This window comes from Eschscholzia californica, unplaced genomic scaffold, assembly GCF_041429995.1.
Source record: "Eschscholzia californica isolate CP2 unplaced genomic scaffold, dmEscCali1.0.p SCAF_3, whole genome shotgun sequence".
NCBI classification, from domain to species: Eukaryota; Viridiplantae; Streptophyta; class Magnoliopsida; order Ranunculales; family Papaveraceae; genus Eschscholzia; species Eschscholzia californica.
Window position 1 is genome coordinate 62,589,179 of NW_028238420.1, and position 25,856 is coordinate 62,615,034.

At 36.6% G+C, this 25,856-nt stretch overlaps 4 protein-coding genes across 5 annotated transcripts; 2 read left to right on the top strand and 2 right to left on the bottom strand.

Annotated features, from left to right (window-relative positions):
* Nucleotides 1–456: 456 nt before the first annotated feature.
* Nucleotides 457–4,987, top strand: LOC147553020 (heparanase-like protein 2). 2 transcript variants are annotated; one of them, XM_086665791.1, is made up of 11 exons: nt 549–872; nt 1,335–1,595; nt 1,729–1,765; nt 1,883–2,066; nt 2,152–2,300; nt 2,394–2,627; nt 2,857–3,046; nt 3,175–3,300; nt 3,409–3,508; nt 3,726–4,109; nt 4,195–4,987. In XM_086665791.1, exons 2-11 carry the CDS (start codon nt 1,371–1,373, stop codon nt 4,225–4,227), a joined length of 1,662 nt encoding a protein of 553 aa, XP_086521917.1. In that variant the 5' UTR covers nt 549–872; nt 1,335–1,370; the 3' UTR covers nt 4,228–4,987. The 2 variants fall into 2 exon arrangements, with proteins under 2 accessions (XP_086521918.1, XP_086521917.1); XM_086665792.1 differs by having other exon boundaries at nt 457–872; nt 3,726–4,198.
* On the bottom strand, nt 4,813–9,558 carry GAUT14 (galacturonosyltransferase 14). Its single transcript, XM_086665794.1, has 7 exons — nt 9,512–9,558; nt 8,723–9,452; nt 8,324–8,379; nt 8,057–8,212; nt 6,835–7,425; nt 5,929–6,231; nt 4,813–5,699 (listed from the first exon to the last, which is right to left on the bottom strand). Exons 2-7 carry the CDS (start codon nt 8,931–8,933, stop codon nt 5,415–5,417), a joined length of 1,602 nt encoding a protein of 533 aa, XP_086521920.1. The 5' UTR covers nt 8,934–9,452; nt 9,512–9,558; the 3' UTR covers nt 4,813–5,414.
* Nucleotides 9,559–12,506: 2,948 nt separating this feature from the next.
* LOC147553022 (Pentatricopeptide repeat (PPR) superfamily protein) lies at nt 12,507–14,996 on the top strand. The gene has a single exon (XM_086665796.1). It carries the CDS (start codon nt 12,796–12,798, stop codon nt 14,353–14,355), a length of 1,560 nt encoding a protein of 519 aa, XP_086521922.1. The 5' UTR covers nt 12,507–12,795; the 3' UTR covers nt 14,356–14,996.
* Nucleotides 14,437–17,644, bottom strand: LOC147553023 (uncharacterized; the record flags this gene model as incomplete). Its single annotated transcript, XM_086668668.1, has 8 exons — nt 14,437–14,912; nt 15,630–15,701; nt 15,807–15,869; nt 15,964–16,044; nt 16,121–16,264; nt 16,361–16,432; nt 17,303–17,362; nt 17,544–17,644. Coding segments are annotated over 8 exons (735 nt in total), but the record flags the coding sequence as incomplete, so codon positions are not given.
* Between the last annotated feature and the right edge of the window lie 8,212 nt (nt 17,645–25,856).

The following is a 25,856-nucleotide window of genomic DNA, read 5'->3' on the forward strand; positions in this document are numbered from 1 at the left end:
GATACCCAGAGATAAAACACCGACGAATACATGGTTTTGTTTCTTACGAAGGATTCATGAGTCCATCAAAAAATTTCAACACTGACTAAACTTGAACACGCACTTTTACCCCATACTCCCAAGTCATGTAGGCCTACCACACTAAAATTCGACTCGAACAATTCAAACTGTAAATTAAATTTTAAAAATCTATTCATCCCTCCATTTGGTCCCTCCTCCAGCCTTCCGCCTCATGCGGTGACGTCTCACTTGAACATATTCTCTCTCCATTTTGAGTTTGACTTGAAAAACACAAGTACTACCCAGTGGAGCCCATGATCTGGATGCAAGTACTTGAAGGGCTCCCTGTTAATTCTGTTTCCACCCCTCATATGTTACAAACTCGCAATTTTGATCTTGTGAATTGTCCATCTAACCTTTTTGGCCCTACTCAAGCTTTGACATGTGATGTACTACAATTTTCAAAAAATTTGTAGACATTTAGGTTGAATAACTTATTGTATAGTAGAGCCTACACTATATATGATTATCAATGGACAGAGTTTTCTACTTGTCAATCATTGACTAATGAGAGAAACTCATCCATCATCATGTCTTCATAATTTATGCCTTGTTTGGTAGGCAGCCATTAAAATAATCCTTCTAGGCTTTTACTATCAATTTCATATCATAAACACACTCACTATAATCTCATACTAAAATAAAAGAGACAAATACTTAAGGGTTTCAACTCCCAATACAGAAAGAGATGACAAATCAATCATCTCCAGTTTGATTAGAAAAATACCCAACTTTTAGAATTCATTCATCTCCAATTTTAATTAGGGTACTCTTACCAACTCCATTGATGATGAATTTTCCATTTTTCTGAGGTTAGTTCTTTTCTGGTTTGTTCTGTTTTCTTATTATATTGAATGAATTGGGTACTTGAAAGACAGAAATATAACTCAGATTTTTGCAATTGTGGGTTTTATTTGATCTGAATAAAGATTAAGTTAGGGGTTTGCAAATTTTCATGCTAATCTTCTTCCTAGATCTGCTCCAAAGGTTCATGCTAATCTTTTTCCTAGATCATGCTAATTTTCTGTTTATCCCCAAACCCATATTTTGTTCTTATTGATATTGGGAAGAAAAACCCATTATAGAGTTCTTTTTAATCTATTCCTTCCCTAATATCCCCCAATTATCAGGCTTGAAGACATAAGTTTTTGTTAGTAATGAGTTACCCTCAAAATCTTAGATTTGAGACCCATTTCTTTACTTGTAGAGATTAGGTATATTGTGTATATCAGATAGATTTTTTTCATCCTATTTAACTTGATAATATATTGCAGTTGTTTTGACTGAATTTCAAAAGCCTTGAAGACAATATGGTTCATCGGCCGATCGTTTCTTCACTCTCTGTCTTTCTTTTTATTGTCTTGGTCCCTGCGGTTTTCGCTCAAGAAGCTGCATATACCACAGTTGTTGTTGATGGATCCACAAAAGTTGCAGAGACCGACGATAACTTCATTTGTGCAACCATTGATTGGTGGCCTCCAGAGAAGTGTGATTATAAGCAATGCCCATGGGGAGAATCCACAGTTTTATTTCTCGTAAGTATTTGATCACGTCAAAACGTTTTCTTTTTTAATTTGATATCAAGTATTCGTTTGCTCTCATTTTAACAGAATAACATTCATTTGAACATATAACGAAAATTGATTTTTGTTTTCTCGATGGTCTTAGGATTTCTCTCATCCTTTCCTTGCCAAGGCTATAAAAGGTTTGTCGCTTTTCTAGTTATCGAATTTAACACAGTGACAGAAAGAAGAAAAACTTTCCTTCATGGTTGTGATTTCAATTATGCTGATTTTGCATTGGTTTTTTGATCATGTAATAGCTTTTAATCAATTGAGAATAAGAATTGGAGGATCCCTGCAAGACCAAGTTATATACGATGTGGGAAATTTGAGCTACCCATGTGAGCCATTTATGAAGACGGCCGATGGGTTATTTGGATTTTCGCAGGGTTGCTTACAAATGAAGAAGTGGGATGATTTGAATGACTTAATGCATAAGACGGGGTAAGATATCTTAACTTGCGGACTTCTTTTATGTAGTCTAGCTAGAGGAAATTGTTTACAATTTTCGGACTTATTATGGTAATAGGGCAATAGTGACTTTCGGTCTGAATGCTCTTTACGGGAGACACAAAATCAGAAGACGTGTTTGGGGAGGTGCATGGAACTCTACTAATGCGCGTGACTTCATTAATTACACCATTTCCAAAGGATACCAAATTGATTCATGGGAATTTGGTAAGTGTCTTATTTTAAGTATGAACACTATACTATACTTATCTCTACAAGCATTTATTTTGCTCACCCTTGACATTTTGTTTCGTGCTCAAGGAAATGAGCTGAGTGGAAACGGGATTGGTGCAAGAGTTGGTGCGACACAGTATGGTCATGATTTAATCACCCTAAGAGCTATCATCGATGACTTATATAAGAATTCTCACAAAAAACCGACAATTTTAGCTCCGGGAGGATTCTTTGATCATCAATGGTATGCTAGGTTTCTTGATGTTTCGGGGCCAAACACACTCAATGCTATAACTTATCACATTTACAACCTAGGTGCAGGTGGGTGATATAGTATAACCCAATCTACTTAATTTTTGCAATTTAGAAAGAATGAATATCGAAAATCCATAACAATAAGTACATGAACAACCACAGCCACATTAATGGTCTTATAAATAGTACATTTTCTTCAAGAAGCTCGACATATGGATGATTTTATATGCACACAGACTTACTTAAACATCTTTATTTAATAATTTGTTTGATCATTTTGGGCATCTTTTTGTAGGTAATGATCCCCGTGTCGCGAGTAAAATATTGGATCCTCTTCATTTAAGTCAAATAGGTGGAACTTTTAGCGATGTTCAGAGAACAATACGAAGACATGGTCCATGGGCTGCTGCTTGGGTTGGAGAAGCTGGTGGAGTTTACAACAATGGTGCCATTAATGTTTCAAATACATTTATAAACAGCTTTTGGTAAGCCAGGTTCACTTGTACTCTCCTCAATCTTTTTCCCCCTCGCCTTAAATTTTCTTATCATTCAACTTCTTCTCTTCATATAATTCTCTGTTAAAGTTTTCGGATTTTTTGTGGAAGTAATTTAGGTACTTAGATCAGCTCGGAATGGCATCCAAGTACAAAACAAAGGTATATTGCAGACAGACTTTGATTGGTGGCAACTATGGTCTCCTCAACACTACGACATATGTTCCGAACCCCGATTACTACAGGTTGGGAAGTTCATCTTTTCCTTAAAATGTGAATAATTTTAGTTTCTAATCGATAGACATTGTAGTTTGATATTCTTTTTCATATCGAATTGATTGTTATAATTACAGTGCACTTCTTTGGCATCGGCTCATGGGGAAAGGAGTTCTAGATGTTCACAGCGATTCATCGCCCTTTTTACGTGTTTATGCCCATTGCTCAAAAGGGAAAGTAAGGCTAATACTATCTTCTTTCTTTCTTATCTCTTACAAAAACAAGCGCAAATCTTGGCACTGGCAAGACATGTGCATGTCTTGCTATTTTGTGCATTCGCACATTTCGAGTTACCCCATTTTAAGATTTAGGGTTTTCAACCGAGGTTTTGAGCCTCGGCTATCCACAATATCTAAATCTTGCAATCTAATACTTGACTATTGTCTTGTTACAGAAAGGCATAACCCTACTTATGATCAATCTAAGCAACCAGACCGACTTTAACATCAGAGTTTTAAGCGACATGAACCTAAATCTTGATGTTGGAGATCAAGGAAAAAGAGAGAGTTACTTCATTCATGTTCTTAAGAAAACGGTTTCATGGGTCGGAAGGAGAACATCAGATGAAAGAGTAACGCGAGAGGAGTATCATTTAACTCCAATGAACGGGAACCTACGAAGCCAAACTTTGCTTCTTAATGAATCCCCATTAGAGCTGACAGAGACAGGTGACATCCCAAGGTTGGACCCGGTTCTTGTTGATATAAAATCTCCTGTTTACATTGCTCCTCTTTCCATTGCCTTCATTGCCTTCCCAGACTTCGACGCTCCAGCTTGTGTATGATGTATTTTCTCTACTCTTTTTTGCAAAAATTGTAAACCTAATGCCAATAACATTGTTAATATATATAGTTTTCCTGCAGGAAATTTCTGTGTACTATAAGCAGCAACAGTAGGAGACTATGATTCAAATGGGAGTTAGCCCTTTTGACCAACTTGCTCCTTTAGCTCACATAATATCAGAGAGCCAAACAATCTATGGGTCAAAAATGTGAAGGTTAAAGAAATGAATCGGTCAAGCGTCCTACAATATTTTGTTAGCAAGCCCCTCAGAACAAATTATAGTATTCACGACTGATGTAGAGGAATTGGCCGAAAAATACATAGTCTTTAGACGAAGATCTAAGGCTTTTATTAGTTTTCCACTGCGTCAATGGCTAAAGTGACATCTTCAATCCCCTCGAAAATTCTCTGGTTAGCTTACCTTCTTTTTTGAGGTGTCGATGTGATTGGTCCATGGTTTGAAGTTTGTTCCATCCCCATGTCACATATATTCTCCCAAGTTTTACACCGGACCTATAGTTCGGCTCTTATTGTTTCTGAAGAAAAAGTAATGCCCATCTAGGACTTTTCCCAATGACCTTGTCCAGAAACAGCAAAAAAAGACTTGTCTATCTTTCCACATTTTGCTATCATGGTTACAAGAAATATCACTTATAGGCTAGCTAGAGAGAGAGAGAGAGAGAGAGAGAGAAGAAGAATGGCAAGAGAGAATTATCTGCACATTTCCAATATTCTCATGAATGTAATAAGTACCTAAGAATAGTTCCCCAATATTTAGATGGGGTCCCTGTAACAAAGCATTGTCCATAAACAAGTATCTAAAACTTACCGACAAATTACAAATCAAAAATGGGGAAAAAAAAGAAAGAAAAATAAGCAAAATTTTCTTTAAAAAAGTATATCAAGGGATATTTGAGTGCCTTATGATCCAGCCCTCATGTCTTTCGTCGATGATGAAGATTTCGAGCTGATACGGGTCGTCGTGTTGAGTTCACTGTAACCCTTATTTTCGTGTTGTTCGATACTGGCTGGTTTCAATGCCAAAGAAGCAGTATAATATTGACTACCCTTTAAGAATATGAAAAATAGAAACTAATCTTTTCCCTCCAAGAAAATTAAGTGTCGATTGCTATGTTACAGATCGAAAGAATGTAGAATTCATGTAGAAACTGACCTTGCACCAATAATGCAGGAGCTCCTCGATCATGTTGAAAGTGCATCGCATATAGGTCGATATCTTTCTATTATATATTTCCCCATATTATCTCTTCTTTATCTTTGTCGTCCTTACTGAGATCCTCTATAAATCCAAGATATGGCAGTTTCTTATGAAGTCGTTTGAATAATTAACGTACTTGGTCCAAAATGGCCGAAGGTTCTCAAAGCCAATCGCCAACCACGGTTTAGATTGACCATTGTAATGGATCACTGCGGACTCCTTCACGCTCTCGATATTAGTTTTCTCCTGATACCCTAAACCCAGCAAATGCCAGGATGGGTCAATTGGGTGAACATGGCCCCTGAAAGCAATTAGGGCTGGAGGGAGGGTGCCAAGCTTCCACATTGTCATGTTCGATTTCAGATTCTGCAATGAGGGAATGAATATTTCATTATATACGAGTTACAAAATTAAGCAGAGCCTTGATAGGTATTCAGGGGAAATGGAGAAATGCAAATATCGAATCACAATTCACAAGAGAAGCAGAAGTAAGAGCGGGTGATCGACTCAGAGCCTAGTGGGTAGGTTTGAGTCTTTCATCTGCTTTTTTTTTTGTTGCAAGGTTTATCTGCTTATTCTTAGATTTGAGCTTTACCTGTTTCAGCCAAGAATGATAAGTGTCTCTTATTCTTGTTTTTCTCCATGCTTGAAGATCGAATATGTTCATCCCATAAGCCCACGCACATTCGTCAGGGTTCAGAGTTTTAGCTACTACAGGATGAGAAAAATTGAAGTAATTCTTGAACCGCTTCGACATTACCCATTTATCTTCCCCTTTACAAGTTTCTACTGCTCCATTAACCTTGCCCTCAAGATCGATCTCCCATAAGGGTGATAGGTCACGCTGAATTACAACATCATCATCTAAAAAGACCACCTTGTCCAGATTCGGAAAAAGCTGTCAGATACAACATACCGATCAGCACATTTTGTTATAGACAACGATCCAATTTGACACAAGGAAAATGATTGAATATACAAAGATATCTAAATTCAACAAAAACGATACATTACATCTTGGAAGAAACGGATTAGACCATAACACTCCAAAAATAAAGGAATGTGTAACCTTCATCTCTAAATACAAAAGCTAAAGACACAAATTTTAGTTCCTTTTATGCTTCTAGAGATATAAATAAGACCAATTCACTCTCCTTCATCCCATTCTTTCATTAACGATATGGTCTCACTTCATTATTATATTTATTTTCTTTCACCTTTTTTTCTAACAATTCCAGGTTAGACTTCATACCAATACAAGATGTACTCGAAGGCCAAACTCCACTACTTCTGGTAGGGTCGTAACACGCTGTCCACAGCGTTGGGCACGGTTTGGTCCTCGGAGGCGAGGTTCTTGGTATTCTATTAATACCATGCGAACCATTTAAAAAAACTTTATATCAATACTAAGATAACCAGTAATACCAATAGTTCAAATTCATAGATGATAGAAAGAAGATTCACTTCTTCCAGAAAAAAAAAATCAGCCACAGGATGTTACCTCGGGGAGATATATTCGTAGATGGTTGAGTATCGAAATGTATTTTGGACTTCTAGCCTGCAGTTTGGAAGCAAATGCCCTAGGAGTAGTCTCACTAAGGTTCGCCCCAGTAATATGGTTCCCGTGATAATAATTTTTTATACCATGGTAATTCTCCACAGCTTCAAGTACGGGTACATTTTCTCTTGTTAACCAATCAAACTGATGAACACCTTTGACTTCAACAATGGCAGGGGAGAGAGAGTTCAGCGCAAACCACGAATGCATACCAGCATAAGTTTTCTTGTCAGTGATAATATGAAACACAATTTTCTCGGGTTTTAGAGCCGATTGGACAGCAGAAGTTACAACCACAGAAGCTGCTAGGATGTTATCAGAAGCAAGGACAAAATGGTAGTAAGATTTGTCAGAAAGTAGGGGAAGAAACTCCGGGGATGGCAACTGCCTACGCGCATGTGCATTGGATGAGTATTCGTCAGTCAGACGCAGAGAGAGGCAATGGATGCCTTTCGGAATGGAACTTGCCGCAAAATGTTTGTTCATCAATTCTGCGAACTTGGATTCTTTGATCTCCCTATCATACTTCTCCATCTGTGTACATGAATTTCTTTAATCAACAATATGTATATATATAGGTAGTTTAGGGATGCTAGTTTTAAGATATTCGAAGGCAAACTGAAAAATGTTCATAAATTCTGATTACAATTTCAGTTACGACTGTACGAGAGTATTCAGTCTATGTACTGAGCCAAAAAATGATCACGGAACATTAAGAAAACCAATATAATAAGTTCAAAATGGTTATTTTTCGAGAAAGGATTTGTGGTTGTGGTATTTCAGCTAGACATAAAGCTCCTCCTACCATATCTCTAGCACAATTTCTAGAACCTAAGGATTTAAGATTAAGAAATTAGTCAAACAACGACCTACACACCCCATTACTTTACTTTTCAGCAATCACATGGGTTACTAACCAAAATCTCACATGGGTCTTATTAACCTAAAATGCGCAAAAAATTCCCATCTGTTAAGACTGTTTTTGCTTTGAAAATGCTAAAATTCAAGTTTTAGATGAAAAGAAACTCCTTTCGGTTACCTATGCCACACTTTCTACAAGCCTAGGACTTGGAAAAGAGAGCAGAAACAAGTTAAACTACTATATAACAAACCATAATTTTACTTTTAAGAAATCAAATGGGCTATACCAAACTTAACAGCATACCATTGCCTTTAACTTGATCGCAAATGTCTTGGCGTCATAGTGGTTGTTCTTCATTTCAGAAACAAGGTCACTGAATGATTCCGGCACCTTAAGTCCATTTGGGATTTCCTCAGAACTTACTTGGTAAAGGATCTTATGAAATTCCTGAGCTAGCCTCTATAAAACCACCAATAACACATCTTCTTTAGCCTCATCAGAACAAACAAAGAAATAACAAAAATTTGAAGAAAGAATCAAAGAAGTGTACAGGTAATAATAAGAACATACCACGGAATCATCTTCCCCAATGAAAAACCTCGGTCCTAATCGCCTTCCGAGACAATCTGAAGCAGACAAGGAAGACAGAATGTAAAACTAGTTTCAAATCCAATAGTGAAATTACTAAACTTTAAAACCAACCAATCATGGGAAACGAAATTCAAATTAGAACACAAAAAGACTATCAAGTTATAGTTAAAACCCAAGTAGAACCCAAATTCAAGTTAAATTAGGACATGATAAAGAAGCCCAAAATCAAATATCACAGCTAATAACTAAACAAACAATCAAAATCAAGTTTGAACTAAACCTAATAAAAAACAACCCAGATCTTATTTCAGTCTAGTATGAAGAAATCATGAGGGAACAATAAATAATAAAAGGGATACAAAAAAAAATGGAACTTACCAAGAGAAGAACACTTATTAACACCTTCGAGAGTAACAAGAGCAGTAAGAATGAAAACAAAAGGTAAGAAGAAAGCAAGAAAAAGAATGATATAAAAAAGGGCTCGAGTAGAATTATTTCGAGCTCCAATCCTGATCTTCATCAAATCAAAAAACCCATTTTTACTTGACAGAGTAATACTTCTCATACTAGGCGAGAAATGAAGCTGCATCTTCCTAGGAGTAATATTTTCGTCGGTGGGGTTGAAGTAATAACCCCTTTCTCATTAGAAACAACAATACAAGTTAGAAATCGAAATGGGTTCACCATCAGATCCACAAGGAAGATATTGAGATTAAAATATGGGGGTTTTGAAGATGAGATCTCTTTAGTTTCTGGGTATTTATCAAAATCAAATTTTTGGGTTTGTTTGAATACGGCATTGGAGATTGAATACAGGATTGTTTTCAAAACTGATTTCAGCTGCTTGCTTCTTCTATAAGAGATGAAAACTTAATGAAGAAATTGAAATGGGTTTTTTGTTACTTATTTCCATATAGAGAAATAAGGGAAAGAATTTAGATTTTAGAGAGAGAAAGAGAAAGTTTTTGATCGATCCGATCTAATTTTATTTTTTTGTTTAAATATCTAATTTCTTGAAGAAATTATAAAACGGAGAAGGAAGAAAATAAGTTTTGTTTGCTAGTTAATGAGAGAAGGTTTCCTGGAGAGGCAGTGCAGTATTGTTTACCTGCAGTGGCTTGTTGTGGTGTGGGCCTTGTTAAGTGGAATATTTTCTGAGAGTGTAACATGCACAAGTCTTTTGTTAAGTTTGGGTTAATTTGGCTACCATACTATTTGGTCTCCAAACCTAAAGATTCTCTCAATAAATTTTTATTTCATCTATTTGTGTTTTTTCTAATTTTGTCCTTCTATATAAATAAACCACCTTTAAACAATTGCCAAATTGATGATTTTGAATTTTTTTTCATATTAAAGAAAGAGAGATAATGAAGAAGCAAGAAATGAAGAAGTAAATATTGACCGTTCTCTCTCTTCAAAATGACCGTGTCATATGAGTTTATATTATGGGAAATTACTTATTCGGCTCGTGTTGTTCTGGAATAAACAACTTCATTCCAGTAGGTTTTCTTTCTCTAAGAGATGGAGTGATGAAAATGGTTGGAGTCTCAAGAGGGAGAGATAGACTTGAAGAAAGAGTAAGGTTGTTAAAAGAGAGAAAGTCAGAGGGGAGGAATACAACAAATCCCCACAATTTTGCAGCTGAGCGAGAATCGACCGTACCGAATATTAGGAAAACAAGGTGAAAAAGTAAATGATTATCGAAATTTAAAGCACATTTTGGGAGAAGTCTTTTTTACCATAATAATTTGTATAGTTTATCCCTTGGCAATTTCTATGTCTGAGCTTATTAAGAATTTTATACTGTTACAAATAGAAAGAAGCTACACTTTATGTGTCTAGACACATACATCTTATAGCCCTTTTCCAATTTTGCTTCATTTGTCCAAGAAGTTTTGGAATTTTTGGAGTGGTTCTAGCTGAGCCACTTAAGGTAAACTATTTAGACACATACCTTCTAAAAGTAAAATTTGTTTTGTGGCAATGAACATTTGGATAAAGAATCTACTAATATAGTACAAAGATTTATCCGTCTAAGTTTGTAGCCTAATTAGTTGTACATTTTTCTAAAATACTAAAAATTTATGTGATGAATCACAGGTTGTAATTGTGCGTTTGTTGTATCAATATTATATGAATGTAATAAATTTTTAAGAAAAATTGCCCCCATTTTTCTTTTTTTTTTGTTAAGAGATTGCCCCCATTTTTGTTGGTGCAACTTCATTATAAATTCATAATCTAAAAATATATAACTCTTTCGTTACACATCAAGAAAGATGTGGATCAAGTTTACAAAAGAAATTTTTCATGATCATGTAGAGTTAATTCCTATATGGCCCCCTACTTTGTGACCAGCTTCCTTTATGACCCTCTTTTTTTCGTAAATTCAAATATGACCCCCTATTTTCAAGTAAATGTCATTACTACCCTTCTTAATTCTAAATTTAAAACATTTAAAAAAAGTTATTTCTACCTCACCCCCTCTCTCTACAACTCACCCTTCCAACTCACCTCTCTCTCTCCAACTCACCTCTCTCTCTCCAACTCACCCCTCTCTCTCTCCAACTCACCTTCATCTTCTCCGATTGAAGTCGCCGGCCGGCGACTTCCCAAAAAAAAAAAATTTCTTTTTTTCTCTCATCTCTCTCTCTCTCTAAAAATCCGGCGAAGGGGGTTTCCCTTCGCGCGGAGCCGTGAACAGACCAGATCGGTCTGTTCACGGCTCCGGCGAAGGGAAACCCCCTTCGCCGAATTTTTAGAGAGAGAGAGAGAGATGAGAGAATTTTTTTTTTTTTTTTGGGAAGTCGCCGGCCGGAAAAATTTCCGGCTGGCGATTTCAATCGGAGAAGATGAAGGTGAGTTGGAGAGAGAGAGAGGGGTGAGTTGGAGAGAGAGTGAGGTGAGTTGGAAAGAGAGGTGATGTGGAGAGAGAGAGTTGACATGGAGAGAGATGTGTGGTGGAGAGGAAATGAGGTGGAATTATAATTATATTTTTATTTTTAATTTTGAAAAAAGATTTAAAGGAAGGGTAGTTAGGACAATTACATCAAAAAAGGGGGTCATATTTGAATTTACGAAAAAAATTGGGCCATAAAGGAAGCTGGTCACAAAGTAGGGGGCCATATAGGAATTAACTCTTAAATGTAATGGTTAATTTTTGTTTGACCCTTCAAACGCGACGAACTCGCCGTTTAACCCTTAAAGGTTACCAATAGACTGTGTTATCATCTTTGTCGACCTCACTCCTGCTCCCTCCCTCCCTCCCCTCAGAGTTTATGGACGTTAGAGTAAAATTTAAAGCTGAAATATTATTTAACTTTAAGACAACAATAAACTATGAAAAATTAATATGTATTATTTAACTTTAAGACAACAATAAATTATGAAAAAATAATATGTATTTATTCTATCATTTTCCTTTTAGAACAATTCTATCATTTTCAACCATGAATGATTTTGTCACCTTGGAATCCACCATCTCATATCATTTTCAAACACCTAACGTTGGAGAAGATTAGAAGTCTAATCTCATAATGTACGAAAGAGAATTCAAATATACTCAAAATTCAATTCAATATAAACGTGCTAGTTGGGTGCCTCTGTAGGCTCCCCACTTTGGGGCTTTATACGCTCCGTTGGGATAATTGATTCCAGAAAATTCAATTTCACTAAAGATTTTGCAGGCGGCACTTTCATTGTTCAATTCGAGAGAGTAAGTATAGTTTCGGATTGTCCAGTTCGACTCGTCCCAGACTGGTTTTAGCGGATGTCTGGTTTGTTGGACTTGGACTAGTAGTTCAAGATCGTTTGGATTTTTCAGATTTGAGAAACCAATCACTACTTATAAATCACTCTAAAATCACTTGAAATCAATCTAAAATCGATGATAAACACTTTCACAAATTTAACTATTTCGAAAGTATTTCAAACACTTCATTAAAAGATAAAATCATAAAAAGGAAATTATGGTTTCTTATAACCCAATTTTAATAAGAAATTGAGAAACTTAAGGATTTGGATGCAAATTTTAGAAAAAAATCCAAAATAAAAATGGAGGCAGAGGAAGAGGAAGTTAAGGAGTATGGGGGCCACTCCAGACAAAATGGGTGAAAAAGTGGGGTCACTATAGATGGACCCTTGTTAATTTTATATATTTGGACTACACTTTTGGCTTCACCCCATTCTCCTTCCTCAGCAGTAAATCTCTCTCTCTCTCTCTCTCTCTCTCTCTCTCTCTCTCTCTCTCTCTCTCAGTGGCATTGAATTTATCTGTTTTACTGATTACCCACTTCCAGATATGATGTACTGAACTTAAAAACTCATGCTTGATCAATTCAGGTAGGGTACCTTATCAACTTCACTTCAAAGTTCAAATCTTTTCTGATTAGCATTAAATTTTGGTTGATTCCATCTGAAATGATTGAAAAAAAATTTGATCTTTAATACTACAAATGCCAAAGAGTAAATGTCTTCTACTATTAGAGAAATGCAAGAACATGAAACAACTCAAGCAAACTCATACACAGATTATTACTACAGGACTTGAGAATAACAATTTTGCTCTTAGTAGAATTTTAGCTTTTTGTTCAAACCCAACAATTCATGGTAGTTTGAATTATGCTTTAAAGATCTTTGAAAGAATTGAAAAACCCTCAATTTGTATTTGTAATACTATGATTAAAGCATTTTTACATAATGGGGAACTGATAAAAACCCTAGATTTATATAATTGGATACTTCAAGTTGGTCATTACCCTGATCATTATACATTTCCTTATGTGCTAAAAGCATGTTCATATCTTCAAAGTATTCAACTTGGAGAACAAATCCATGGGCAAAGTTTAAAATTAGGGTTTGTTTGTGATGTTTATGTTGGGAACACATTGATTTTGATGTATAGTTCTTGTGGTAGTATGTTAAATGCAAGTTATGTGTTTGATGAAATGCCTCTGAGAACTGAAGTTTCATGGACTATTATGATTTCTGGTTATTCAAAGCAAGGGGATGTTGATTCTGCTCGTTTAATCTTTGATAAATCAATAATAAAGGATAAAGGAATCTGGGGTTCCATGATTTCTGGGTATGTACAGAATAATTGTTTCAAGGAAGGGTTAGAAATGTTTAGATTAATGCAAAAAACAGGTTTGAAGCCTGATGAAGGAATTTTTGTTAGTTTGCTTTCTGCTTGTGCTCAGTTAGGAGCTATGGATATTGGGTTATGGATTCATAAGTACTTGAATAGAATTGGATTATCAATGACTATTCAACTCAGAACTTCTCTGATTGATATGTACTCAAAATGTGGGAATCTAAGTTTGGCCAAGAACTTGTTTCATGAAATGCCTGAAAGAGATACAGTTTGTTGGAATGTTATGATATCTGGGTTGGCAATGAATGGAGATGTCGAAGATTCACTTGAGTTGTTTATGGAGATGGAGAAATCTGGGTTTAGACCTAATGATATAACATTCATTGCTGTTCTTACTGCTTGTAGTTATTCGAATATGGCGTATAAAGGTCTGGAGATATTTAATAGTATGGAAAAGATATATGGGGTTGAACCGAAAAGTGAACATTATGGATGTATGATCGATTTACTTGGACGAGCTGGGTTATTTGAGGAAGCAAAAGAACTAATCGAGAGAATGCCGAGTTCATGTAGTTCTTCAGAGGAAGCAATTGCTTGGAGAGCTTTATTGAGTTCTTGTTGTGATCATGGAGAAACCGAACTTGCAGAAGTTGCAGGCAAGCAACTTGTGCAGTTAGAGCGTCATAGTGGGGTTTATGTTCTTCTCTCTAACATGTATGCAGCTTCTGGGAAATACGACGATTCAAAGAGAATAAGAAAGAGAATGATAGATAGAGGAGTAGATAAGATACCGGGTTGTAGTTCGATCGAAGTTAATGGTTTCGTTAATGAGTTTATTGCTGATGAGAAAAGCCACCCTAAAATGGAGGAGATTTATGAAGTGCTAGAGAAGATGAATGAACAGTTAGAGTATCCAGTTTAGAGACCACAATGTTCAAAAATTCAAGTTTTCAGTTGATTATATTATCCAAGTTTTGAACATAAATAATGCATTTAAACTTGATGAAAGGAGAATCAGTCCCAAAATTTATTGAGCCAGGTTCTGATACTATGTACAAAAAAATCTCACTCTGCCTCTGCATAGTTGGAGCCGGAAGGCCTACTATTAATTTATACATACCAATATTCTTCGACAAGAGTGACAGATACGATAAACCTAATTTTTACTAAGAGCATCTGATTTAATCGAGTGAAATGTGTTTACAAAGACGATCATTAGCCTACAAAAATAAAGATAAATTGGAATTTCTTCGGCTAATTTTCGATGATGCGATGATGCAGCAATGCACCAGTTAGAACAAGAAATCGGTATACCTGCATATAAAGAGTTTTTGAAGTCAATAGTGTGCAAGATCTAGGTTTGAAGAAGGCAAAATCTGATAGTCTTTTGGAGGAAGAAGGTAACTCACATTTCTTTTAGCATAGAATGTTTGTAGAAGGCATCTGGAATTCTTCCAGTAAATTGGTTGTGATCCAAACCTAAAATCCCATGAAATTTGTTAAGCTGACATGTATAATGCACAGTTCATATCTTCATTTAAAGTCTAGTATGCAATTCTTTCATTCAAGTACATGGGATTTATAAATCTTCTCAACAAGAATTTGACAGTTCCGAAGTTGGGATCATTCAATCAAAAAATTCTCGAGCACTTTCTTAAAAAACGCTAGTGGCCATTATAACGTCTGTCCATAACAGTTATAACGGTCAGTTGTTTGGTATAGAGAACCATTTTTCTATTTTATGTAAAAAAACCCGTTTTATGCCATGTGTCTGTTATACTTGTTGGAGTTAGTCCCACGTTGGGTGTGGTGGTCACTTTGTAAGTATGAGGGAAAACCTCATCTCTTGAGCTAGCTTTTGGGCGAGAGAGGCCCAAAACCAATTGGGGACAAGGAAGGCCCAAAACCATGGTCACAAATGGTATCGCCGTATCAGAGTCTAGGTTTAGCAAAGTCTCTCAGGTCCCTTGTAGAGGGGAAGATAGTTTTTCAGACCCGAAGTATGAAGTGAAATATTATTTGAGTTAGTCCCTCACTCCCACAATGGTTGTGAAGGGGGTGGTAATCATGCATTTCTTCCATTATATATTTCGAAAAAGATGGATTGTTAGAACAACTATGTTTTACCACTTAAGGTCTATGAGAATTGGACCACGTATGTAAAGTAGATTCGAAGATATATAAAAGAAGACTCACAAGTAAGTTAATCTCTGAATCTGGGCAAGTCCTGCTGGAATAGTTCCAGACATCTTGTTGTAGGACAAGTACCTGTAGAACAAGAGAAATAAACTTCATAAATTTTGGAATACTAATGGCCGTCAAGTTAATAACCAAGAGAAGTGTTAAATCAATTAGCAGTTCAGCAGCACTCACAGGATCTCCAAATTTGCAAGCTGTGCCGGAATCCCTCCAGCTAAAATGTTATTATTAAGGTACCTATTAGCCGATGAATAATGTTTGAGTACACTATTAGAGAGAGTATTTGAAAGAACTGTATTCACAAATTCAACACAGAGAAATAAAGTTTTACAGGCTCCGGAGAGCGGGGAAGCTTCCCTCTATCCGAATGAGCTCTCTTATGGTGCCTACCAAATGATTATTGCCGACATCACTGCGCACGATGTTACAAAATGATAAAACAGACAAAGAGGAGCTCAGGTAAACTATGATGAGAAGAGAAGAATTACAGGTGCCGTAAGTTTGGAAGAGTTCCAAGTTCTGGAGGAATACATCCTATGAAGCGATTTTCATGGAGATAGAGATACCGGAGCTCAGGGAGACCGGCGAGCTCCTTGGGTATCTCTCCTTTGAAACTATTGAAGCTTAGGTACCTGCAGAAGTCCGAAAAGTGGAATCCATTAAGATGAAAACTAGAAGGATTACCGTAAAAGGATTTGAGAATTGTATGAGATGTTGGAATTACTAACAGATGTGTTAGTCTTTTTAGTTCACTGATTTCGGGAGGAATGGTTTTTTGTAGCTTATTCCATCTTAAGCATCTGAAATGCCAAAATAGGTTAAAGATTAGAAGAAGAAAAACAGAAAAGGAGAAAAATATCAAAGTATCAAACTCTACTTAAAATGAAATGAATTTTTCTTGCTAACAGAGTTCGACAGCTCAATGGCATATCGACTAGATGAGATGATGTATAAAAACACATAATTATTGAACAATGTGTGCTATGTTGTTGGAGCGCTAGGCAAGGTGAGCCGCCTCTCATCTCACCTAGGCAAGCCTAGACTCAGGACCATGCCAACTCAAAAGTATTTTTCCCTTCACATTCCTTGTAATAGTCCCACATTGCTCACAAGAGTGTCCAGAGACTGGGCTATATGTGTAAGCTCAAGCTTAGTAAGTACCGAGGCCTTTTGGGTAGGCTTGTGGTGCCTTCGCCAAGGACAAAACCCCGTACCTGTGTGAGGTGGTTAAAGCGGGACAATATCGACAATTGCTAAGGCTTGAGGCGTTACAAAGTGGTATCAGAGCCGAGGACGGCTCTTCGCTGAGGGTGGGGGATTGTAATAGTCCCACATTGCTCACAAGAGTGTCCAGAGACTGGGCTATATGTGTAAGCTCAAGCTTAGTAAGTACCGAGGCCTTTTGGGTAGGCTTGTGGTTCCTTCGCCAAGAACAAAACCCCGTACCTGTGTGAGGTGGTTAAAGCGGGGACAATATCGGCAATTGCTAAGGCTTGAGGCGTTACATTCCTGCACGTACTTTCGTTAATGTTTCATAAGTATTCTGATATTTACTTCCGTTCCTCTATCTATATATACTGTAAGCATCATAGTGTTCAACAAAACCAACAAAATAATGCTAAAATGGATATAAAATTACTATAACAGTACAAAAGTAAGAAGGAATATACAGAATTCTAAGGTGTCGGAGACGTCCAATTTGAGGAGTCAGTTTGTTATTACGAAGATCCCTGTCATTTAAAAACATAAAGATGATAATACATCATTGCAGAATAAGCTTTTGATATGACAAAAAACTTCAACGATGTTAAAAACGAAGAAGACTATAGGAAATCGTGAATAACTTATCATATCTTTGAACCTTAAACTTAAGTACCCTAAGTCAACACTAGTAAGAAAGAAGGTACTCACAATCTTGTAAGATCGAGCAGATTGGTTACTGCAGTAGGAAAAGGGCCAACAATTGATACAACATAAACTTCCCTGTAACCATCGGCCGAGCATGATAAGAATTAAAAATGACAAAATTTGATCGGACTACCACTCACCCGAAATTCATGAATTTACTTACAATTCCGTAACAACCGGATAGTCTCCCTGCAGAGTGCAGGTAACACCAGACTAAGGTGGTAAATCACCATCTCCACATGGATCATCTTCAATCCATGAATAAACCACCCTCCATCCAAGAGATGCCTTGATTTCGTTCAACGCTTTAACTGCAACCAAAACGGCATCACTCTATATCGTTATAGATCACAGGATAACACCCCCTTAGTTATGGTCGTGGTAACTTCGCCCCCTAATTTAATAAACATTCCTATCACGTGGCCGTGTGGTGCCTTCGAAAAGGAACACCAACAACATTACGGCCTGAGTATCGAATAAAATCGTGTTATGTTTGTCTCTTGTAGTCTAGTTAAATCATATTCATCCAAAAGGGAATTGGAAGTTCTTAGTAACTTTGGGTAACTAAGACAAGTGAACTAAAAAATACATATGCTGCACAAAAACCCCAGTTGAAAAACCTAGTTGTTAATGGCAATCATGATCTAATAAAATACTTAAAAAGTTACAAGTATCAAAGAACAAATTTAACATGAAAAATGTGCATTCTCATGAGATTAATTATCATTATTAACTAAGCTAAACTAAAAAGAATCCAAATCAGAACAAGAATTTGATAGGTGAAATGAAATCAAAATCTATCTATCAATCAATCTTTGTTAAAAAATTTACAATGTGGGCGGTGAAGGATGTGAGATTACCATCTCATTTAAGGTTTTGCAGTTAACAGCAAATAATAGGAGAGAGAAAATGGAAATGAATGTTAATGAAGATTGTGATGCCATTAATACTTCCCACAAGTATTTGATATTAACAAGTGAGAGAGCAGGCAGATATAAGAAACTACAATTCGATTCCCCATCGTTTGTTTGAATCTCTCTCTCTCTATATATCTATAGAACAAACAGCTGAATAAAAATCAAATCTTGTAGGGAAACCCCACCTTTTCATAATACACTTTACTGAAAATCCCACCTTTTGTTAGATGTAACTTTGATTTTTCTAATATTACTTTCTTGCCTTTTAACGTTTTACTCCACCTTTTGATAATACACTTACTAAAACCCCCACCTATTCAAACAAACTTGGCTCCTTACTAAATCCCCCAACTTTTCATAATACATTTACATTTTACACCAGTTATTTGAAACGAATGGACAAGATCAAAATGGAGGGCCAAGATGACATCAAATTATGACAGTTTTTTTGCTCCTTTTTGAGCAAATTGTTTTAAATTTTTTCTATCTAAACCTTTAAAACCACCCTACAAACTTCACCCATTCCATCAACAACTTTTACTTTAGTTATTTAATGACTTCTTCAAGTTCATCAAACATGTATCAAAATGCAAGATCACAACAAGAGGTAGTTTTTTTTTACTCTAGTAGGACCGGATTCAAGTAATGTGTGATTTCCTAAGACACGGTCGACTCCACTAATTGTTATTTGATCTTTTGAGGCACTCGAATATAGTGCTACTATATAATGTTTAAGCTTGTTCTTTTGTTCAAAATGATTTAAGATCAGTATGCAAGCTTTATACTGTTGTTTCCCTGGTTCTCTTTCAAAGAATAGTTCTTAATCTTTCTGTTTTTTTAACAAAACAGAGTACACCCACTTTTGTTTGTCTTTCTATCTCTTAAAATCAGAGAAAGAGTTATCTTCTAACAATTAAGATAAAAAGAGTGATTATAAAAAAGAAAAATCAAATGTAAAATATCCGAGTCGAGGATACCTCTGTCCTTAAGACAATTTACACCCTGTATATCAGTACCAACAGTAATGGTGTATGTCTCCCAGGATAAAACGGATTACCTATCAAAGTAAAGATGGTACCTCTTAGTTATGATAGCCTGACGAACTTGGTAAGTAATATGAACTTTTGAACAACGATCCTTAAACTCTAATGCTTGAAAATGAATGCTTAGAAATACAAAAAACTAATGATTTGTTTGCTGAATTCTCATGGTATTTATAGGGGTATTGACACCACTTCGTATGGGTGCCTATAGATGAATGGATGCTTCCCAACATTCATATTTGACTGTTGGTTTTCGGGTGCCATGTTGACCGTCAGATCTTAACGGATCTATTAAGATCTCGCGCATTGAACGCCCACCGTTAGATCATCAACGGATCTATCTTAAGAGCGCCAAATATCCTGACCGTCAGATCATATCTATGATCGTAAAATCTTAAGTGCGTGCGGGCGCCTCTAAAGCGCCCAATGCGCCCTAAACGCCCACGCCGCGCGTGCGTGATGCGTGGTTTGCGTGGTGCAAACCACGCCAACCATCCCATCATCCCAACCAATCTATTACTAGTAACATAAGGAAAAGTCTATATAAGGAAGTAGAACTTTCCTTATTTTTCCAATACGGTACTAATAATAAAACTACACGTTGTAGTTATCCCTATATTTTTCCGAAGTAAATCAATGATAACTCATTCATATGAAATCGGATTCTGACAAACTTTTATCTAAATTCAAGAGCTCGACGAGACGAATCCAATGGTCTATCCTGATCTTAATTTGGACAACGTTTGGTTGCCCAAATCGACAAAAAACAGATCCGGTTTCTACATATACTTCATTAAGTATTCTAGTTCCTAGTTAAGCATTTCTAGATCAAACACTCCTTAAAAGCATTTATACTTCATTTGAAATTGAAATGCATATACTAAAGGGGGTTTGAGCAAAAATGCACTAATTAATGGTGCAAAAACACAGTGATTTTCATAAACAAAAAACTTTACTGATCAACATAAAAAAAAGTACCAATAATAAAACAATTGAACGAAAATTAAGAACATAAATAGTTTAGATTAACTTACATGAAGACAATTCATCCAATAACTGATAATAGTAAGAACATGAAGAGACATTTGACAGGTGAAAACGCGCCATTCCAACCAAACAAATTATCGATCTTCAACAATCGTTTCATTAGAACACAAAGAAGAACCGGATGAGGTAAACCTCATCATCCACAACAACGTTCTTCATATCAGTTATCAAGTAATAACTTCGAAAACCTAATTCCATTTATGAGAAATCCTTCCAAGCTTTCTGAGGAAGTATTGATGATGACGAATTGTGATGTTGTTTCACAGGGTCGGCCCTGACTTTTCAGTGGTCCGAAGCGAGATCTGAAAATGTGGCCCCTTCTATCAAATTGTAAAACGTATAAATGTATTACATGAAACGATAAAAATCGTAAGTACTGCAAAATATTTTCATCATATTTATATAACAAAATAGTTTTTTTGATAATTACAATCACTGAAATTTTGTTCTTCTTAAATTTTTCGATGCAAAGTCACTAATAATCGTCGAATAATCAAGGCTGTTAACCATATCCTTCTCAATAAATAATATAGCTAACCCGTTTAACCTTTCTTGCGACATAGTAGATTGAATATGAGATTTAATCAACTTCAACTTAGAAAAACTTCTTTCTGCAGAGGCAACAGTAACTGGTATCGTTAACATAATTCTATAAGAAATCCATGTGTTCGAGTAACAACCTTTCACATCTTTCAAAAAATACTAGCACTTCAATTGGTCTTTTGATCTCATTTGGTAAAAGGCGCTTCAATACTTTCAGTTCAAAAAATAAGTCTAGTTCGTTTATGTCATATGACTCATTATGCTTCAAAAAGGTTTCAAGGCGACCACATGAATCTCTCAAATCACCATCATCTTGGGAGTTTAATTTTTTTTTTAACTCAAACAGAAAACAAAATATTTTTTTGTACTTCTGAAATTGAACAACTTACAATTAAAAACAATAGACTTTGTTTTTTAGAAATTGAATATACAGTCTGGTTTGACACTTTGGCTTGAAGAAAGGAAATGATATTAGGATATTTCAAAAACATTTTTGTTTCACAAGTGATGCACCCGAAAAGGTTGCACACCCAAGCGGAGGTATCAAGTAGTAATCCGGCAAAGCCGGGATCGATCCAAGGATAGGAAGGTAGTTTGGATATCGAAGGGTCTTATCCCTCGGTTTAGAGATTAAAAGCTAACTTAGACTAAAAAGGAGAGAAACAAGGATAAATGGGGGGTTATGATATTGAATAAGAAACAAAAGAAAACAAATAAAACTAACTAAACAATATATGTAAACGGACGAGAGAGATTCGAGAGAAGAGTTGAAGGAACAAGAGTCGGGAAGCAACAAAAGTTGGGAGACGAATAAGTGAGCGAGGTGTCGAAGTCCGGGAATCCATGATAATAACTATAACTATGTACGGTCCAATCGAATGGATTGATGTAAATCTAGTCTCGATTCCTAAGGTGGACGTTCATAAGCACTACGTATGTCCGGAGATAATACTTAGTCAAACAAACGTCTAAATCGGTTAATCCCGAATCATCGAAAATGTCGTCTAGTCGCCTAACTATGTGAAATGCATGACAAGACACATGAAATTTGAATCTAGACTACGATCGATATCGATCACTTTGCCTAATCGATTAACTATGCGAAGTACTTGATAAGACACATGAAAAACGATTGAAACAAGTAATCAAAATAAGAGAACAACAATTTATTATCAAAACATTAAATCATATCAAACATAATCACAAATTCATCACATTTCATCCATATAATCGACACACTTGATTTAGCTAAACATGGTGATAAGTAATAAATGGAAAGAAGATGATGAGAAATCCCCCTTTTTCGATGTGGTTCGAGACTAGGTTCGTCGGAAAATTTGAGTAGTTAAAGTTCAGCCGATCTCCCCTTAGCAAATTTCTGGATTTCCCCTTAACAGTCAGACTCATCTTCTTCATTTAAAACCCACCACCATTAAAGCTTCACCAAGCTTTCTCTCTCTAATCACTTTTTATCAAAAACCAAATCAAACAACATAGGAAGATAGACAAAATGATGGAGAGTAAAAGCCCTAAAGTTTCCGGCCAAGAAGGTGGCCGGAACCCTAGAAATCTCCGGCCAAAGAAGGTGACTAAATCCGGCCAAAACCCATGAAATCCGTCCAAAATAGCAACAATCCCGGCCATTACACCATGTCCCTAGCCGACCCGTGCTGTCCCATGCGTCTAGAAGCTACCCGAGCACTAGGTGAGTGCTGGCCGTGCTTTGAAGCACTCCCGAGCTGCTCCAAAACAGCTCGGGTTGTTGCTGTTCTGCGGGGGTAAGCTGCAGCTGCTGCAAGTCGCGTCTGTGGCAGCAAGGTTGCTGCTGCAGCTCCCGTGAAGAAGGAGCTGCTGTGCTGTCCCGCGTTCCCTTCTCTGTCCCGCGCCGGCCAAAGCCTTGGCCGGCCCTTGTGTGCTGGCCGGCCAAGCTTGGCCGGCCCCTTCTTCTTCTCTTCCTCTCTCTTCAAATCCAAATCCTAGAAAGCCCTCAAGAACAAACAAAACCTAGCCTCCTCTTTCTCTCTCTTGTTATTAGCTTTGTCAAGAAGATGATGAATAGTCCTCTCCCTTTTCTCTAACTTGTGTATACCCAAACCCTAGACTTAGTCAAGTTTGACTAAGTCTTGGGCTATTTTGACTTAGACTTCTTTAAGAGGTGCTCATAGAAATCTTCCTTGCTTTCTCTTCTTTGGGCTCTTGGTTATGGGTTGGGCTTTGGCTCTCATCTAGAAATCAAGGGGAGTGCCTTCAAGGAAAGACTTTGGCTTCTTTCTTTTGTAACTTCCCCGTCCGAACTCCGAATTGAATTCCGTTTTCACCGTCGAACTCGTCATTGACTTCACTTGTTGTTTGACTTCTGACTTTGACCAAAATGACCAAAATACCCCTGGTGCTCTTTTCTTCCATTTTGCCGCATAAGATGAAAATGTGATAATTCGCTCTCTTTATTCCGAATTACACGCCAAACCACAAATAAACTACCTAGCAATAAAAACACATAAATAATTAGAAATAGAACCCGAAAGGAACTAACTAATCAAAGTTAAGTGACCTAAATGTGGCATTTTCACGCCACATCAACATCCCCAAACTTAGAATTTGCTAGTCCTCGAGCAACAAACAAAACAAGACAATAAAGTAAACCTAACTCACTTTCGGAGGCATCCCGGTTGCATTTAGCGTATGCAACAAGCCGTTAAACCCCTAGGTTACCCCTAGTGGACGAGTCTCGTCTCGTGAGGGTTTCCAGTGAATACACCCACAAAGTTCTAGATTTTCAAAAGACATAAGAGTCGAACTATCGATGCAAATAAGGTAACGATCAACAATTGAGAGACTTAAGTGTGTCAAACACATGAATCAAACCAATAAACACAAAAGCATGCTAAGAGTCTCCTCACTAATAGTTTCATACTTAAGTGCAAGTGTCTCATCATCATGAGTATCATCCAAGGCTAAAGTCACAAAACCTTGTTTCCTATCATAGCACATTTCGCCTCGACTTTAGCCTCACAGTCATACGCTCTTAAACATGAAATCACTCAAATCGAATTGCAATGGTTCACTCTCATGTGTGAGCATGGAATAACGGAAACTCAACACATACAAAATTAAATGAGGATAACAAGTTCTAAAACGAAATGATCTTTTAAGAATGGAAATAACCACTAACGGAATGGGGAAGCTCACTCACCCTTCTCACCCACTCTACCCTCTAATAATGTCTCCTAAAGGTAAACGGATACAAGTGATGGAATGGAAGATGATGAAATCCCGAGAATGTCGACGCCTTCAATGATAAAAGAATACTCAAACAACCTTTAAACTTGACTTTTTGCCTTGAATACTTTATTTTCCAGAACACTTTCACAAACACAAAATAACACATATAAACACTTTTTTTTTTTTTTTTTTTTTTTTTTTTTTTTCTTTTTTCACTTTTTCACTTTCTTTTCCCTTTTTTTTTTTTACACACATACTCAAACACCAAAACAAAAATACAACTAGTATTCTCAACAAATAACCTTTGCTTTCACATCCTTTCTTCTTTACTTTTCATGCCTTCATTCTCGAGAGTAGTATGATGAATGGATGGTGGAGTATCCGTTTCCCTAAAGTTGACACCGTTATCGGGTTTCATGGACTACAAGAGTAAGGTTTATTCGCTATCCTGATGTCACTCCTAGTGGCTAAGGAAGTTGAGCTCATGAGATCGTCTAAGCTCTTTTGAAAGTTGCGAAGTTGAGTAGCTCTTCATTCTACTCGGAGTTAGCGCGGAAGAGTACACTCAAAAGCAATAGAAAGGCTCAGATATCTCACATGGGTTTAAGTCTCCACTAATGACTATTTTAGGTCACTTAGAAGTGTTCCTTCTTCCTTAAGATGATACTCACATGATAAGACACCAACACCAAAGGACTTAACATTCACGAAAAGACTAAGAGCATGCATAAGATTTATCAAGAAAGAACCACATGTATCAACATACTTAAAAATACCAATAGAGTCATACCAAATCTACCCAAAAATTTTCAAATTTGGTCAATTTGTTGAACCCTCTTGTCTTTTGAAATCTAAGGTCATGATGTCATGCGACCAAAAGGTCGTATCCCCATCCCCAAACTTAAAACTAACATTGTCCTCAATGTTCTAAGCATATACTCACTAAAAGATAAGAGGTACAATAAGTTAAAGAGAAGAGTGGAAGGATATTACCATAGCCGACGGAGATAAAAATTTATACTACCAAGACTTGTGTATTCGAGTTCCAAGTTGATGATAAGCCCATCGCCATCCCCAAACTTGGAACGAACCACGTCCCAAAAGTATACAAAGTGAGAAACACTCCTAACACATCAATATAAAACATAAGAATGAAGCATAAGCATGACCACATAAAAATGACCACTCACGCAGGATCACTCGATTGCATCGAACCATGCAATTAGTCATTGATTCTCTTGCTTTCACAAGAGCACGAGTTAGGTCTCGTGGAGGGTTTCCAGAGATGATACCCACAAACATCAAACCCATCTCAATAGACCAACCAATCATATAACAAAAGACGAAATATTTGGGGGTCTACCCATACGAAAGTTTTAACTGGTAAGAACCGTCTCACAACAATGTAATGGTATGGGTTTATACGTGAGACGGCAAAAAATAAGAGGTAATCCCCAAACTTGGATGACGACAAGGCAACAAAGTTTGACATAATAACAGGGAGGACATGCATTTCACTAAAGAGATCTACGTATGTATGAGAT

Bases quoted from the DNA above. Each gene is read 5' to 3' on its own strand.
- LOC147553020 (XM_086665791.1), top strand. From the start codon at position 1,371: ATGGTTCATCGGCCGATCGTTTCTTCACTCTCTGTCTTTCTTTTTATT. The intron at 1,766-1,882 runs GTTTGTCGCTTT...ATCATGTAATAG, and splicing joins CCTTGCCAAGGCTATAAAAG to CTTTTAATCAATTGAGAATA. The intron at 2,067-2,151 runs GTAAGATATCTT...TTATGGTAATAG, and splicing joins GACTTAATGCATAAGACGGG to GGCAATAGTGACTTTCGGTC.
- GAUT14 (XM_086665794.1), bottom strand. From the start codon at position 8,933: ATGCAGCTTCATTTCTCGCCTAGTATGAGAAGTATTACTCTGTCAAGT. The intron at 8,380-8,722 runs GTAAGTTCCATT...TGTCTGCTTCAG, and splicing joins TAATAAGTGTTCTTCTCTTG to ATTGTCTCGGAAGGCGATTA. The intron at 6,232-6,834 runs GTAACATCCTGT...TGTATCTGACAG, and splicing joins TACGAATATATCTCCCCGAG to CTTTTTCCGAATCTGGACAA.
- LOC147553022 (XM_086665796.1), top strand. From the start codon at position 12,796: ATGCCAAAGAGTAAATGTCTTCTACTATTAGAGAAATGCAAGAACATG.